The sequence below is a fragment of the Talpa europaea genome (genome assembly GCF_964194135.1).
Source record: "Talpa europaea genome assembly, chromosome: 6".
NCBI classification, from domain to species: Eukaryota; Metazoa; Chordata; class Mammalia; order Eulipotyphla; family Talpidae; genus Talpa; species Talpa europaea.
In genome coordinates, this window is record NC_140072.1 from 113,094,123 (window position 1) to 113,106,935 (window position 12,813).

Below are 12,813 nucleotides of genomic sequence, written 5' to 3' on the forward strand. Positions count from 1 at the left end.
AATGCCACAGAATGATTGAAAAAGTAATTGATTTCAATTTAACTGGACCTCTACCAGGTGTTTTCAAAGACAATTACAATCCACTGCAAGAAATGGTAATACACATCTCCTTATGTAGACCTGCAGATTAACCCACTGACCTCACTAGCTGATCTCATTCATGGCAAAGCTTTTAGAAGAGCAATCTTTTTTTTTTAAGCTTATGAAATTGTTTTCCTATCATTTGATCTACTGATTTGAAAGGATATGCGTGCTCTGAGGTGCGAGCAGCAAGGAAATAAATAAAAGAAAAAGAGCAATGACATCAAAAATAAAATGTTATTCAGTAGTATACAGATTCTATATCCAGTAGCTCAATATCTATTTCTACAAATATAGTGATTCTCAGATATAAATATTTTCAAAAGATAATTTATAGTTTAGTATCATAAGTCTAGGAAAATTAATATGTTTTTAGTCATTGTTCTAATAACCATGTAACAGGATATAATCTAGTTGCATTTTACAGTATTTAAGTACAAATTAACTTTCACTATAAAATTAACTTAAAATCTATACTTTTATTTTCATTAGGTAATTAGAATCTGGTTTTCATGTGTTATTTTATATTTTAATGAACTACAAGAAGCAAATTAAAGCCAATTTTATTGATGAGTTGTTTGTCTTAGATAAAGCCATACATATGTCCTATAAGCCTCTGTATGTGGTATTTAAGTATGTGTAAACAAACATATAAATATATGCAAAGGCTTCTCAAACAAAGATGTTATAATTATTTAAGCATAAATTTATAGACAGCAAAACTATGAGCAAAATTATCCACCAGAAAGATCTTAAAACATCGATACAAATTTTACACTTGTCGCACAAACAAGAGCATCCATCCTGGTATAAAATGTATGATAATATGACAATTTAAAGTGTTCCAAGTTATTCATTTAAAATCTAAAAGCACTATTAAACTGAATACTGACTGACTCAAGAAATAAGTATCATTTCTAAGAATTAGGCTAAAGAAAAACATATTTTCAATATAAAATTGGATTTAATACTGCTGAATCTATCCCTATATTTTAGCACTGTGATAGGGTCAAAATCCTGCCAAAACAGGATGTTTTAAAAATGTAATATTATGATAACACAGTTCAATTCCAGCCCCTATTAACAAAATTCCGAGGGCCTCCCTGGTGGCACAGGAGTTAAGTCTAAGTGCTATCAACCTATCACAAGCCACTGCAGCAAAAGTTCAATCCCTAGCCAGGGAGCTAGCCCACGTGGCTCAACCAACCTCTCCTGTTTCAATGCTCCCCTCAGCAGTGTATTTCAGTAGATCTGCCTGTTCTGCCCCCCATTCTGTCTCTGGTGAATCCTTTCAATGCCCCCCCTCCCACTCCGCACCTCTGGCCTGTCCCCAGTTCTTGTATATAAATAAATAAAATGAATCTTAAAAAAATAAAATTGAAAAATTCAGAATATAATCTTTAAGATTTTATTTTTTTAAAGATTTATTTTATTTATGCATACAAGAGCAGGGGTGAAGGGGGGGTCAGTAAGCCAGAGGTAGGGGTGGGAATGTGATGATTCACCAGAGACAGAGTGGGGAGCAGAACTGCTGAGGGGAGCAGCAGGCCAGGCAGGAGAGGTCTGGTGTGCCATGTGGTTAGCGTCCTGGCGGGGGGTGGGGGGGGGGGGTGGGGGTGGAACTCATGCTGCAGTGGCTGAGGATAGCTTCACAGTGCTGACACTTAACCTCTTGTGCCACCAAGGAGGCCCAATCTTTTAGATTGTAACTTAAACATAGCTACTTGATATGTGAATAAAATAATTTCTTTTTAGCATATTCTATCTTTATTTACCTTATCTTTACTTAAGAAATAGCCACTATCCCTTAATTTGAATTAGCAAGCATTTACTGCACATTTCTATGTACTTCCACAAAATAATTCCCGTTCAACTAGTGAGCTTCTTACCTGACATGTACTGTTTGTCTTTGAGGAAAAACATTTTTCCCTGTTGGGGCTGATATGATAATCTAATAGTTTAGAAACATTTGATACCATATAAATTGAAAGGTATGTTATACAGAGAATTTTTAATCCTTTATCTCTCCATTCATTTATGCTAAGGAAAGCATTCCTCAATTCTTCAATATTACTAGCCAAAAGTTACCAATATTTTTTGCTTATTTTTAATATTTGCTTAGGAAAAATCATGTTTGGGAAAGCATATCCATTGTTTTTTTTTTTTTTTTGGTCAAACATACACACTTCCTTCAAAATTCACTGCTAGGTTATTATTTTTCCTCAAATTACACTAAATAATTTTGACTTCTTGCTGTAACATGCAATGTATTGCAGGTGTTGTAGTCATCCTGTTTAATAATATGTTTAAGATGCTTCAGTTAATCTCTCTTTAAAATCATTACTCTAAAACTTTTTCAAAAGTTAACTGACTATTCAGTGTGTAACTGTTCTTATAGTTTTAGACACATCAATATATGTATGTGCACAAAAAATAAGACCGATTAATTTCCAATTTGGTGAGTTTCTGACAACTATCACTCAAGTCACATATATTTAATTGTGAAAAGAATCCCAGGTTGATATCCTTGATCAATTCCAAACTAATATGAATCATAAAGCAACAGGACCACACCTTCAACAAAATTCAGTCATTGATCACTTCAATAACTGGTTTAGAAAGACCTACAGATGAATATTTTTAGTGGGTGAATTTGAATCAAATCATATTTTAAAGTAAATCCAAGTCAGAATACACAAGAAATTTAAAAAGCACCTGATTCAAGGTGCCTGATTTTGGATTAAAAAGTAATTTGGGTCATTCTTTTTATATGATTTAATACATATTTCTCAGGGTGGGGGGGATTGAACATGTATCTGTTATTTTATCCCTCTATAATTCCATCATTAATTTGAAAACAATGACCTTTCATTGATTGACTGCCTGAATAACTTACACAGAACAGAGAATTCTGTTCATGGTCATTTGCATATTTAAAAATATAAAGTTAATCATGAACTGTAACAGGAACACTCAAAATATTATCGAAACCTTCTCAAAGTAAATAAGCCCATCCAAATAAAGTGATTCACTACATCCATTCTAATAACAACTAATTACTAGACCAAATATAAATATACTCTCCTATCCTTGGTGTTTTATTTTCCAAAGAAAAATTTTGGTAAACGACACTATTCTAATAAAGTCATTTCTGCACTGTGACATATACTTGAAAACAATTTAAATGTTGTTTTAAAAGATAGCTACCACAGTAAAACATTACTGTTAAATGGAAATAATTCTGAAAATTGAGAAGGAAAGTTAAGGAATTTGAGATCAATGGACGCTCACAGAGTTTCTGATGATGCCTGAGACAGATGTATCTATACAGGTCAGAGCCTTTGATATTACATTTATCTAGGTCTCATTAGGGCAGCTTTTAATTCAGCATTTTCTTCATAAAAAAATAAATTATTGAGGTAAATATAATGGAAAAGAGGCCTAAATACAATCTTAAATCCTGAAAATATAAATTATTTTTAGAATATTTCTAGTTAAAATATTTATGCTACAGCATTAGACAAGAATATATGTATGTGTGTATAAGTGACCAATCACAATGCAGTAAATCACTAGTTAAGAAAATGGTACATGCTGGACATGCTTAGGTCATTATAGTCTTGTAGCAATCCAAACATAAACCGATAAAGCTCTATCTTACATATTCAAATACTCTAATAATTAATATGCATATATTTTACATTTCCTGTCATTTCAAAGGTTTATAATTTGACGTGACTTTTTTTTCTGGTATACAATCTGAGAATGAAATCCTTGAAAGATAAAATTCAGGCAAAGTTTAACTTTTTCAAAGAACCATGTAACAAAAAAACCTTAAAACCAAAGTGTTTGGTGAAATCCAGAAGACTCGCCTGTACCTATTTAGAAGGCACACTTCAAACTAATTTCTTCAAAGACTCAAAGAGAGAGTTTACAACCTGTGAGAGTTTCTTTTCTTACTATATTTTGCAATAAATGTGTTCTATGTTGCCAATACAATGCAATTCAAATGATTATCTTACTTGACGAACAAAGGCCACTGTATAAAACAATTTAGTAAAATAACTTCCAAAGATTTTTTTAAAATGCTAATTGACAGTCAAAGCACAAATTGTTCCTAAAGTAACAACTATTTAGTTGCACATTAAGCTAATTTACAAATGCTACTTACATTCTAAAAACAAAACATCAAATGAGAAACAATAAAGCATATTATGTTTCCTATGCTGGTGAATCACACATGGTCAATCACCAAAGAGAAGAGTGATTTATGCTCAAACCCAGCCAAGACTTTAATCAATATTGGGTGTCACATCTCAGGAGGTTGGGGGAGGAGGGAAGCAAAAAGAGAAGGTTCATCTTGGCCTCAGCAATTTATATGCAACCTCCATGAAATGTAGTAGATTATGTAAAAAATAACCACAGACTGGACTTAGAAACTCAAGATTTTAAAACTCTGTATTAGAGGCAAATACAAACATTTCTATATACGGGAACTCTGAAAAACTGTCTTGAAGTGTATTCTTCATAACACCTGAAGCTTCACAAAAGAAAATATCATATGTACAAATAAAGTGCCTGAGAGCACAAACTAATGATCTGTGGAGGTCAGAAAGTAAACCATCTTCAAAACTAGGTGCACTTTTTACAGACAAACTATGGCAATTTTGGAAACCAACTCCAAGATAAACAACAGGTTTGAAAGAGATTACCAAAATAACTCAAGAAACTGATATTTTGCCTTATAATTTGACTGAGCAAGGTAAATCATAGGCTAGACAATCTTAGATTTTATTTATTTATTAATTATTAACCTATAATTTACTGGCATTTTAAAATGCAGAGAAATATGCAGTAAAACCAAACTTAAACTTTCATACTTTAGGCCTTAGTCTGCTAATTATGCCATATTCTTTTTGAAATGTTATAAAATGAGACATAAGGTTTCACAGGAGTCATTAATTGACTGTAGTACAAAAACTTCAAAAGCATAGTTTCTCTTCATTTGAAGTAATTTTTTAATTTCTCTGTGCCAAGTATCGTAATTATCTGTTACAAGGGAATCTAAATTTGTGTTGAAACTTTCTATGTCGATGCTTTAGTGCATAAGTCTGCGCCACTGAAAATCATGCAATGAGAGAAACGTAAATAAATACAGACTGATTCAGCTTGGCATCTTTATTAATACTACTGACCAAAAAATAAATGCAAAAATTGGAAAATATTTTACGTGTTTTATACTAAAGTTGCATTCATGCATAACTACTGAACAAACAAGACCTAAGAAATCTTTCAATTGGCTGTTCATGGATGGTATTGACTTTTAAGACAAAAGAATCCTATTTGTGAATATATGTAGATGCATATAAAATGTCTGATAAGCTAACTGGGATCTTTTCAAGTTAAAAACTCCACAAATTCAGGGCTACATGGAACTCAAATCACAAGCTGGTTTGAAAGATTCTGAAATAAAATCATCTTCCTGCAATGCTCAAAAAACTAAGCATTTCAGATAACAAAGTAGAACAGTGATTTTTGTATTATCATCTGAAGCCATGGGATATTAAACCCCAAGCCAGATCTACAAATAAGCAACTGACCATGTACATATAACTTTTCTTTTTTTGTTATGGTTGTTTAATGATTGGTTAGCAGTTAACTAAGCGACTTCTGTTTTAGCAGTCAAGTTTATGCAACTAATGCTTAGTTTAAAAATAATTGGAGGAAACTGATCATGGTCAGATTTTGTCCTTTGACAACTTTTAAATACATTTGCTTGCATTTTCTTTCACGATCTGATACCCCTACTTTCAGCTTCACTGTCAAGCAGGTGATAGTCCCTGTTTCATCTCATGGTAATAACAGAGGGTTTCAACATTCATTCTAGTTTTCATAGATAGCATACTGATGCAATCACCCCATCAAATTAAGTCCACTTTAAGGTATGTCACTAACTTACTAAGTCACTTTAAGTAAGTTTATATACCTTTCTTTTCTTTAAGATCATTTTGTTTCCTTCAGGTTTCCTAGTATATAAATGCTATTATGAAACATAATTAGGTATATGTTGTGTAAAAAGCTGAAAGTGCCCAGACCTGATTTTTCTTCTACATTATTTATATGTTATGCTATACAGTTTTCCCCTTTTCAGTTTCTCTTATCCTCTGTAAAATTATTCTATTAACCAGCTCCTGAAGAAGCCAGAGGAGAAAGAAACCAGATTGAAAGAAATCAATATATCTAGGTCTACGAGGAAGGATCTTAATAGCAGATGCATAAATTAGACTTGAATGAAAAAAATTCAGTTTTGTAAATACTAGATACAAAATATTTTAGGTATCGCTTTCAAAGTTAAGAAACAAGACAATAACACGTGTGATTATCATTTAAAAATAATAATACATTACAATGCAAACAGTATGTTTTGGTGAGGGAGTTCAACTCTAAGTTTTTTTTTTGTTTTCTTAGTGTCAGAGTTGGGAAAATCTAGGGAGAAATCTGCAACTACACATCTAAGGTTAATGACTGCAGCACTGGCAGGTATTTAGCTTTGAACATGCCTTGCAGTTGATAAAAGATCAAATACAATAGTAAATCAACAAGCTTACCATGTTTTACTTAAAATAACCTCAAACAGGGTTTTAGAACAACACTTTTTTGATAAAGTATTAAGACCGGGTGATTGAGATATAATTAGAGTATTGATGAGATATTTTTGAAGGGATAAACAGTTCTATTGATTTAACTTATCTTGGCTCTGAAAGCTTAAACTCCAGAGCTATTGTTAACCTCAGAAAAAACTCCATTTAATTGTTAATAAATAACTTTAAGAACATTCTCCAATGATATGGGAAGGGCTTCAATTTCCAAGTCTAAAGCAAAAATTCAAGAAAAAAAATTATGGGCGTAATTGTAAGAAGTCTAACACTACCTCTTTTACAATGATTATGACATTGTCATTGAAAGAAGTTTTCTCTAGCCAGTGTGTGAGAGAGAAACGGTCATTAATTATCCAGTAAAGTGTGTGCTGTAAGAAACACACAAAGAGGATTCAAGAGCAGAGTGGATTGGTTACTAAAGAAAAAGACTAGCGCTTCACCAATTGACTGGATAGGTAGAGAATTTTATAACAATCATATCGGAACTGGCTTCATATTTCAACGAGCGCTCTTTATAACAACTCCTTAACATTTTTTTTTTTTTTTGGCCCTGATTCGAGGAGTTTTAACAATAGATCCTTGGCAAATATTGTATCTTCTGCCCGTCCTAGGACTCCAATTATCACCGTAAATGACGTTTAGGGATCACAGTCGCCCCTCAATCTTTACTGCCACCTGTCCATACTCTTGGGCACGCACGCGCACGCGCGCGCAGACACTGCCGTGAGCGCGCTCTGCATTCACCAAAAAATAGTAGAAATGAAGGTTCCAAACCCAGACACATACCCACGCCCCGTGCAAAAAAAAAAGGCAAATAAACATGGAGCAGAGTCTCTGACTAGGTCAGGATAGGACATTTGCTTTGTTGGAGTTCCAGTCCTTTCGTCTACAGTCTTCCGGGACACAAAGCCAGCGTCTTCTTCCAAGGAAGAAATCGCGAAGGGCATCTAATCAGTGTTCTTTCTGAGCTGTTCCTACTCCTCTTCCCTTCCCACCGCCTCTCCCCACCTCCACCGGAGACATAGACCCCAAAGGAGTACAAACTCCTTTCCTAATCCCGCTCTTTAAACTTCTCTGGAGGTACTCAAGCCTCCACGCAGATTCTGCGCTCAGTTCCCACGCGCCCGCTCTGGTCTCCAACTTTGCCTACTCGCTCTCTCCCGTCATTTCTTAACTTTTCCCACTACAGCAAATGGTGGGGACGAGACTCAACTGTGAAAGCGGGAAAAAAGATCATTTTGACCCCGAAATTGATAGATGACCGAATTCCCGCCCCCCACCCCGATCCGCCCCCGAGAGCATTCATTAGCATGAAACTGCAGCGGCCGGGCACCGGGTCCGCGGCCTCCAGGGCTCGCGCGCTCTGCCGGGTTGGAGAAACCACGGCATGAGGTATTCAGGTCCGCAGAGCATCCAGTGCAAAGTCTGCACCTGCTCACTGCGTGAGTTACCAACCTTAAAAGAAAAGAAAGAAAGAGAAGGGGGAAAAACAGTTTGGCGAGAGAGCGCGCGCACGCGCGCGGGAGAGCGCGCCGTGGTCTTCCTTCCCCACCTCTCCAGCTCAGTTTCCAAGAGTCTCTGGCACCCGGTCACCTCCCCCTACAGAGGGAAAACTGCTTTGCCCTCGTTTTCCCGGGCAAACGTACCCCTTTATCGCCTTTGCACACGTACACGCTCACACGCGGACACACGCACACATGCGCACACACAGAGCCCCCCCCCTCCCCCCAGCGGGCTTTCTCTCGGGGCTTCGGGGCTCAACTCCCCGGAGATGAACCCCGCGCCTTTCGGCCTCAGAGGCCGTTCCCCTCCCGACCTCCAAGGGGCCCCTCCCTCGGCTCTCCGGCCGGGCCCTCGCCCCGAAAGCACCTTCAGGCTCCCCGAACCCTGCAGGGCAGGGTCACGACCTCCCCGCTCCCCGGGGACGCCGCTGGGCGCCGCGCACCCAGCCCCAGCCCCCCCGGCCCCCTCGGTCCCCCGCAGTGTCCCGGGGCGCGCCGAGGCCCCCGGCTCCGAGGGGGCGCACAGGCGCGCGGCGGCCCCAGAGGGGTCCCCCGACGCCGCCGCGGCCCGGGGAGGAGGCTGCGGCTCCTCGGGAAGGCGCCGTCCTCAGCCCTCCCGCCCCCTCCGCCCTCTCCGCCCCGGGGCTCGGAGTTCCCGCGCCCGCAGCAGCCCGGCCGGGGCGCCCGGGCGCGCGAGGGGCGCACGGGGCGCGCAGGGCGCGCTCGCTCTGCGCGGGGCCGGCGCCAACTTCTCAGGGGGCCGGGAGCGGCCGGCCAGCCGCGAGCGCGGGCGGCAGAGGCCGCGCTCGCCGAAGCGCGCGGCTCGCGGGCGCGCGGCGCCGCCAGGGGCGAGGAGGCGGGCAGGGGCCGGGGCCGGGGCCGGGCCGGGCGCACCCCCCGAGCTTACCTGGCGTTGGTGCAGTCATTGTAGAGGGTCTCGAAGTCCTTCCTGGAGATGAGTTTGCAGCGGTTCACCCCGGGCTGGATGGCGCCCAGTCCCCTCAGGATGCGAACCTGCTCCACATTGCACACCACCGGCGTGATCTCCAGCCGCTTCAGCTTGGTGTAGACCGTGTGCAAGCCCCCCACCAAGTGCTTCAGGAACAGGTCGAAAGCCTGGGGCAGGCAGATCAGCTCGCAGCCCTCCACCGTGAAGGAAGCCACTTTCGCCCCCCTCAGATCCACCATTTTGCACTCATTATTCTGGGGGGTGTTTTCCACTGGGGACGGGGTCGAGTACACGGGTTTCCCGGGGAGGGGGCCGCAGCTGCTGCTGCTGCTGCTGCTGCTGCTACTGCTGCTGCTGCTGCTGCTGCTGCTGCTGCTGCTGCTGCTGCCGCCGCCGCTGCCGGCGCTCGCGTTGCTGGGGGTGCTGGAGGCGCCGCCGCCGGCGCTGATGCTGCCGCCGCCGCCGCTGCTGCCGCCGCCGCCGCTGCCGCCCGCGGCCGCCAGGCTGGGGTTGCAGCCGCCGCCACCGCTGCCGCCGCCGCTGCTGCCGCCGCCGCCCGTGGAGGTAACCGCGGCCGCCGCGGCCGCCGAGGCGCCGGGCTCTGCCCGGAACAGAGTTGGCGCCGCGGACGCCGGGGGCCCGCCGGCCGGCGCCGGGGACGAGGTCGCCGAGGAGGTGGACGTGGAGGTGCCGGAGGAGGACGCGGACGTGGAGACCGGGGGCTGCGGGGGCACCAGCTGGGCCGGGGGGATCAGCGCCGCCGGCACGGCCATGGCCACATAGACGGGGAGCCGCGCGCCGGGGCGGCCGGGGGGGAAGTGGCCGCGCGCCCCGGGGAGGGGACGGGGGCGCCGGGGGCACGGAGCGGCGCGGGGGCGAGGGCGGCGACAACTCCGGGGGAGCGCGGGCGCCGGGGCGCGCGGCGGGGGGCGCCGGGGCGCGCAGGAGGGGCGCGAGCCGGGGGCGCTCCGGCGAGAAGCGCTCCAAAGTGTCCCGCGCGGCGGCCGGCGAGTCCTCTCCGGGGGCCGGGATCGGGGGCCGCCTGGGGGGGGGCGGGGGGCGGGGAGGGGCGGCTGTGGTCGTGCGGGTCCCGCTCTAGCATAAAGTTGGGGATGAAGGTGAAAAGGAGGAGGTTTGGAGGACTTGGGATCTCCCAGGCAAGCACATTGATCAGAGATTGAGAGGGGAATGACAGAGAGAAAATGAGCTGAAAAGTGCAGGCTGCCGGCTGGACGGGGTGTTGTTGTCACACGGTGCAGAGGGGAGGAGCTCCGGAAACTTGAAATACCCTTTGAAGCCGCAAAAACCTCACTCACTAGTATTAACCCAAATTATCCAACCAGGAACTCGGAGCACAGACTCCGAGCGCGCGGGGCGCACAGGGAAAGCGAGTGAGCGAGAAAGGGGGGGGCTGCTGGGGAAAGGGGGGGCTAGGGGAGGGACGCGGAGAAAAGGCCGGGGGACACACAAGTCGCCAAAGGAAAGGCAGAGGCAGAGCTGCTTCTGCTCCTCTTCTGCGCCCGTTAGATTGCACGGGTAATGCTACGTTTCTTCTGCAACGACTGGTGATTTATTTGTTATTTTTTTTCCCCAAAACCTTCTAAGCTCACCGCTTGCCCACTGAGAGAGGAGCCATTCCGCTCCCAGCTCTCCTGCAAGGGTTTAGGGTTTAGGATCCGTCGGTGTTTCTCTTTGCAAGGAGATCTCCATGAAAACACATCCTCTCCCTTCCTGATGAGGAAGGAATTATTTTGAGGAAAATGCACGTGCAAACGAGGCGTATATTTTATGGATCCGATCGGGTTTTTTTTTTTTTTTTTTTTTTGGTCTGTGACACTGTTTATTTGCATAAAGATAGTAAAAATTCCAGGACAGTTTTCAAGTTGCTGGGGGCGGGGGAATCTGTCTGAAATCGCTTAAGAATAATGGACGGGTCTAGAGGCAGTTCTTATTGCCTAATAGATTGTGGTAAGAGAGATAGGCTTGCCATCATGAAGAATGTTCGAAATAACTTCATTTTTGCCTGAAAGGCGGTCAAAAATGCCTGTTTTACCTAGGGAATGCGAATAGATCAGGCACCCGTGAGGATTGAGAAAGTGCAAAACAGGCACACACGGGGTTTTTCTCACATAAAACTCTATAATTAATTCACCTGTCTGTCCAGTAACCAACTATCTTCATGTCCTTTAAGACTGGAGGCTGGTTGCTAATGTGTTATGCGAGTAACATTTTTTTTTTCATATTAGAAAAGTCTCAGTATATTTTGAGAAACGCCTTTTCAGTTTGTCAGTGAAAATGTATTCTGTAAATAATGAGAAGAACAAAAACAAAGCCCATTAATTGACTTGTAAAGGCAGAAAGGGTAGCTATGCTTAAAAACAACATCAGACTGAGTTCAGACTGATTCTTTTTCTTTGCCTTCCTTTCTCCTTTTCTTCCCTTTTCTAACTTGTTGCATGGGAGTATTTATTCAGGGATTTTTAACCAACGTAAGACTGAGCATAGGTCAGGTCTGTTTTCTGTTTATATCTCTAGGAATCTGAAGTAATTAGGCTTTAAACCTGTCTCTACATGTTCATCAACTTCGCAAGATATGAGACAATGCTTTATTACTGAGCAGATTTAAAAAAAAATAAACTATTTGTGTCAGGTTCATAATGTTGGGACATTTCATGATGAAAATTTTGCCATTATTTTCACGTTTCTTTTTAGCATTTTAATTCTTTAAAGTTTGGGAAGTTTAGTGTCAGAAGATACAGGGAATGTCTACAGAGCAGTATGACACTATTAACTAATTTGTCTCATTTTATGGTAAACTTTTTGGGACAAGGCAGTTATATAAGGAGGCTTTTCCTTGATCATAAGAATTCAGACAATTGGTTGTTACCAAAACGTACATAAACTTCTAGAGATCACACAAGTACACAGAGTTGTTTGGCCTAGTTATCCAATGTATTTTAATAGTTAGAGATAACTTATGTTAATGTTTCACTCCTCATATCTGTCCTAGAGTAAAAATAAGGATTCAATACCTGTAACGTATCATCACAATTCTTTACAATTCTTTGTGGATAATGTTACCTTTTTTAAAAAGATGAAATTACTGTGTTAATCAGTGGTAGGGAGGGAAGGAGATACTGAGTCCCAAAAACTAATTTTATTTTGGAATGTATCCACAACTTTAGTAAACCCTGATTTAGTTTAAAAACTCTAAAATACTTTGTTCATAATAAACTGCAGACCACAAAGAAAAAAAAGTCTGAATTAAATGCCAAAAATCTACCCATTCTCTTTTCTCACATTTTTTTTAAACTGTCACTTCCCCAGTACCTGTCACATTTGCAAGTCTTATACAGGAAGTAATGATAACTGACCAAGCCTTAACTGCTTCAAGCAAACTTCAAATTTCTGCAGGGGAGCCTTTGCCTTTCCAGCACAGGATCCCCTGAGAAGCCAGCCTTCCAGCGTTTGTCCTCACCTGAATGGAAGCTTCCCCATCCTCCACCCCCCACCTCAGGACTCTGTAAACGCTTCTGGGAACTACCATTTACCCCTTTGATCAAACAATAGGATTAGAGAAAAGATATAATGCAACCTGAAATATGTTGGGAAGAAAATTTAA

General features: G+C 42.4%; 1 protein-coding gene across 5 annotated transcripts in view; it reads right to left on the reverse strand.

Annotated features, from left to right (window-relative positions):
* Positions 1–9,964, reverse strand: part of DACH1 (dachshund family transcription factor 1) — a gene marked incomplete at both ends in the record, with an annotated part of 401,718 nt that extends 391,754 nt beyond the window's left edge. For all 5 annotated transcript variants that reach the window (XM_084234754.1, XM_084234752.1, XM_084234753.1 and 2 more), the window contains one exon: positions 9,150–9,964. In XM_084234754.1, coding sequence (XP_084090880.1) covers positions 9,150–9,964 — 815 coding nt within the window. The remainder of the gene's footprint in view (positions 1–9,149) is intronic.
* Positions 9,965–12,813: the final 2,849 nt, after the last annotated feature.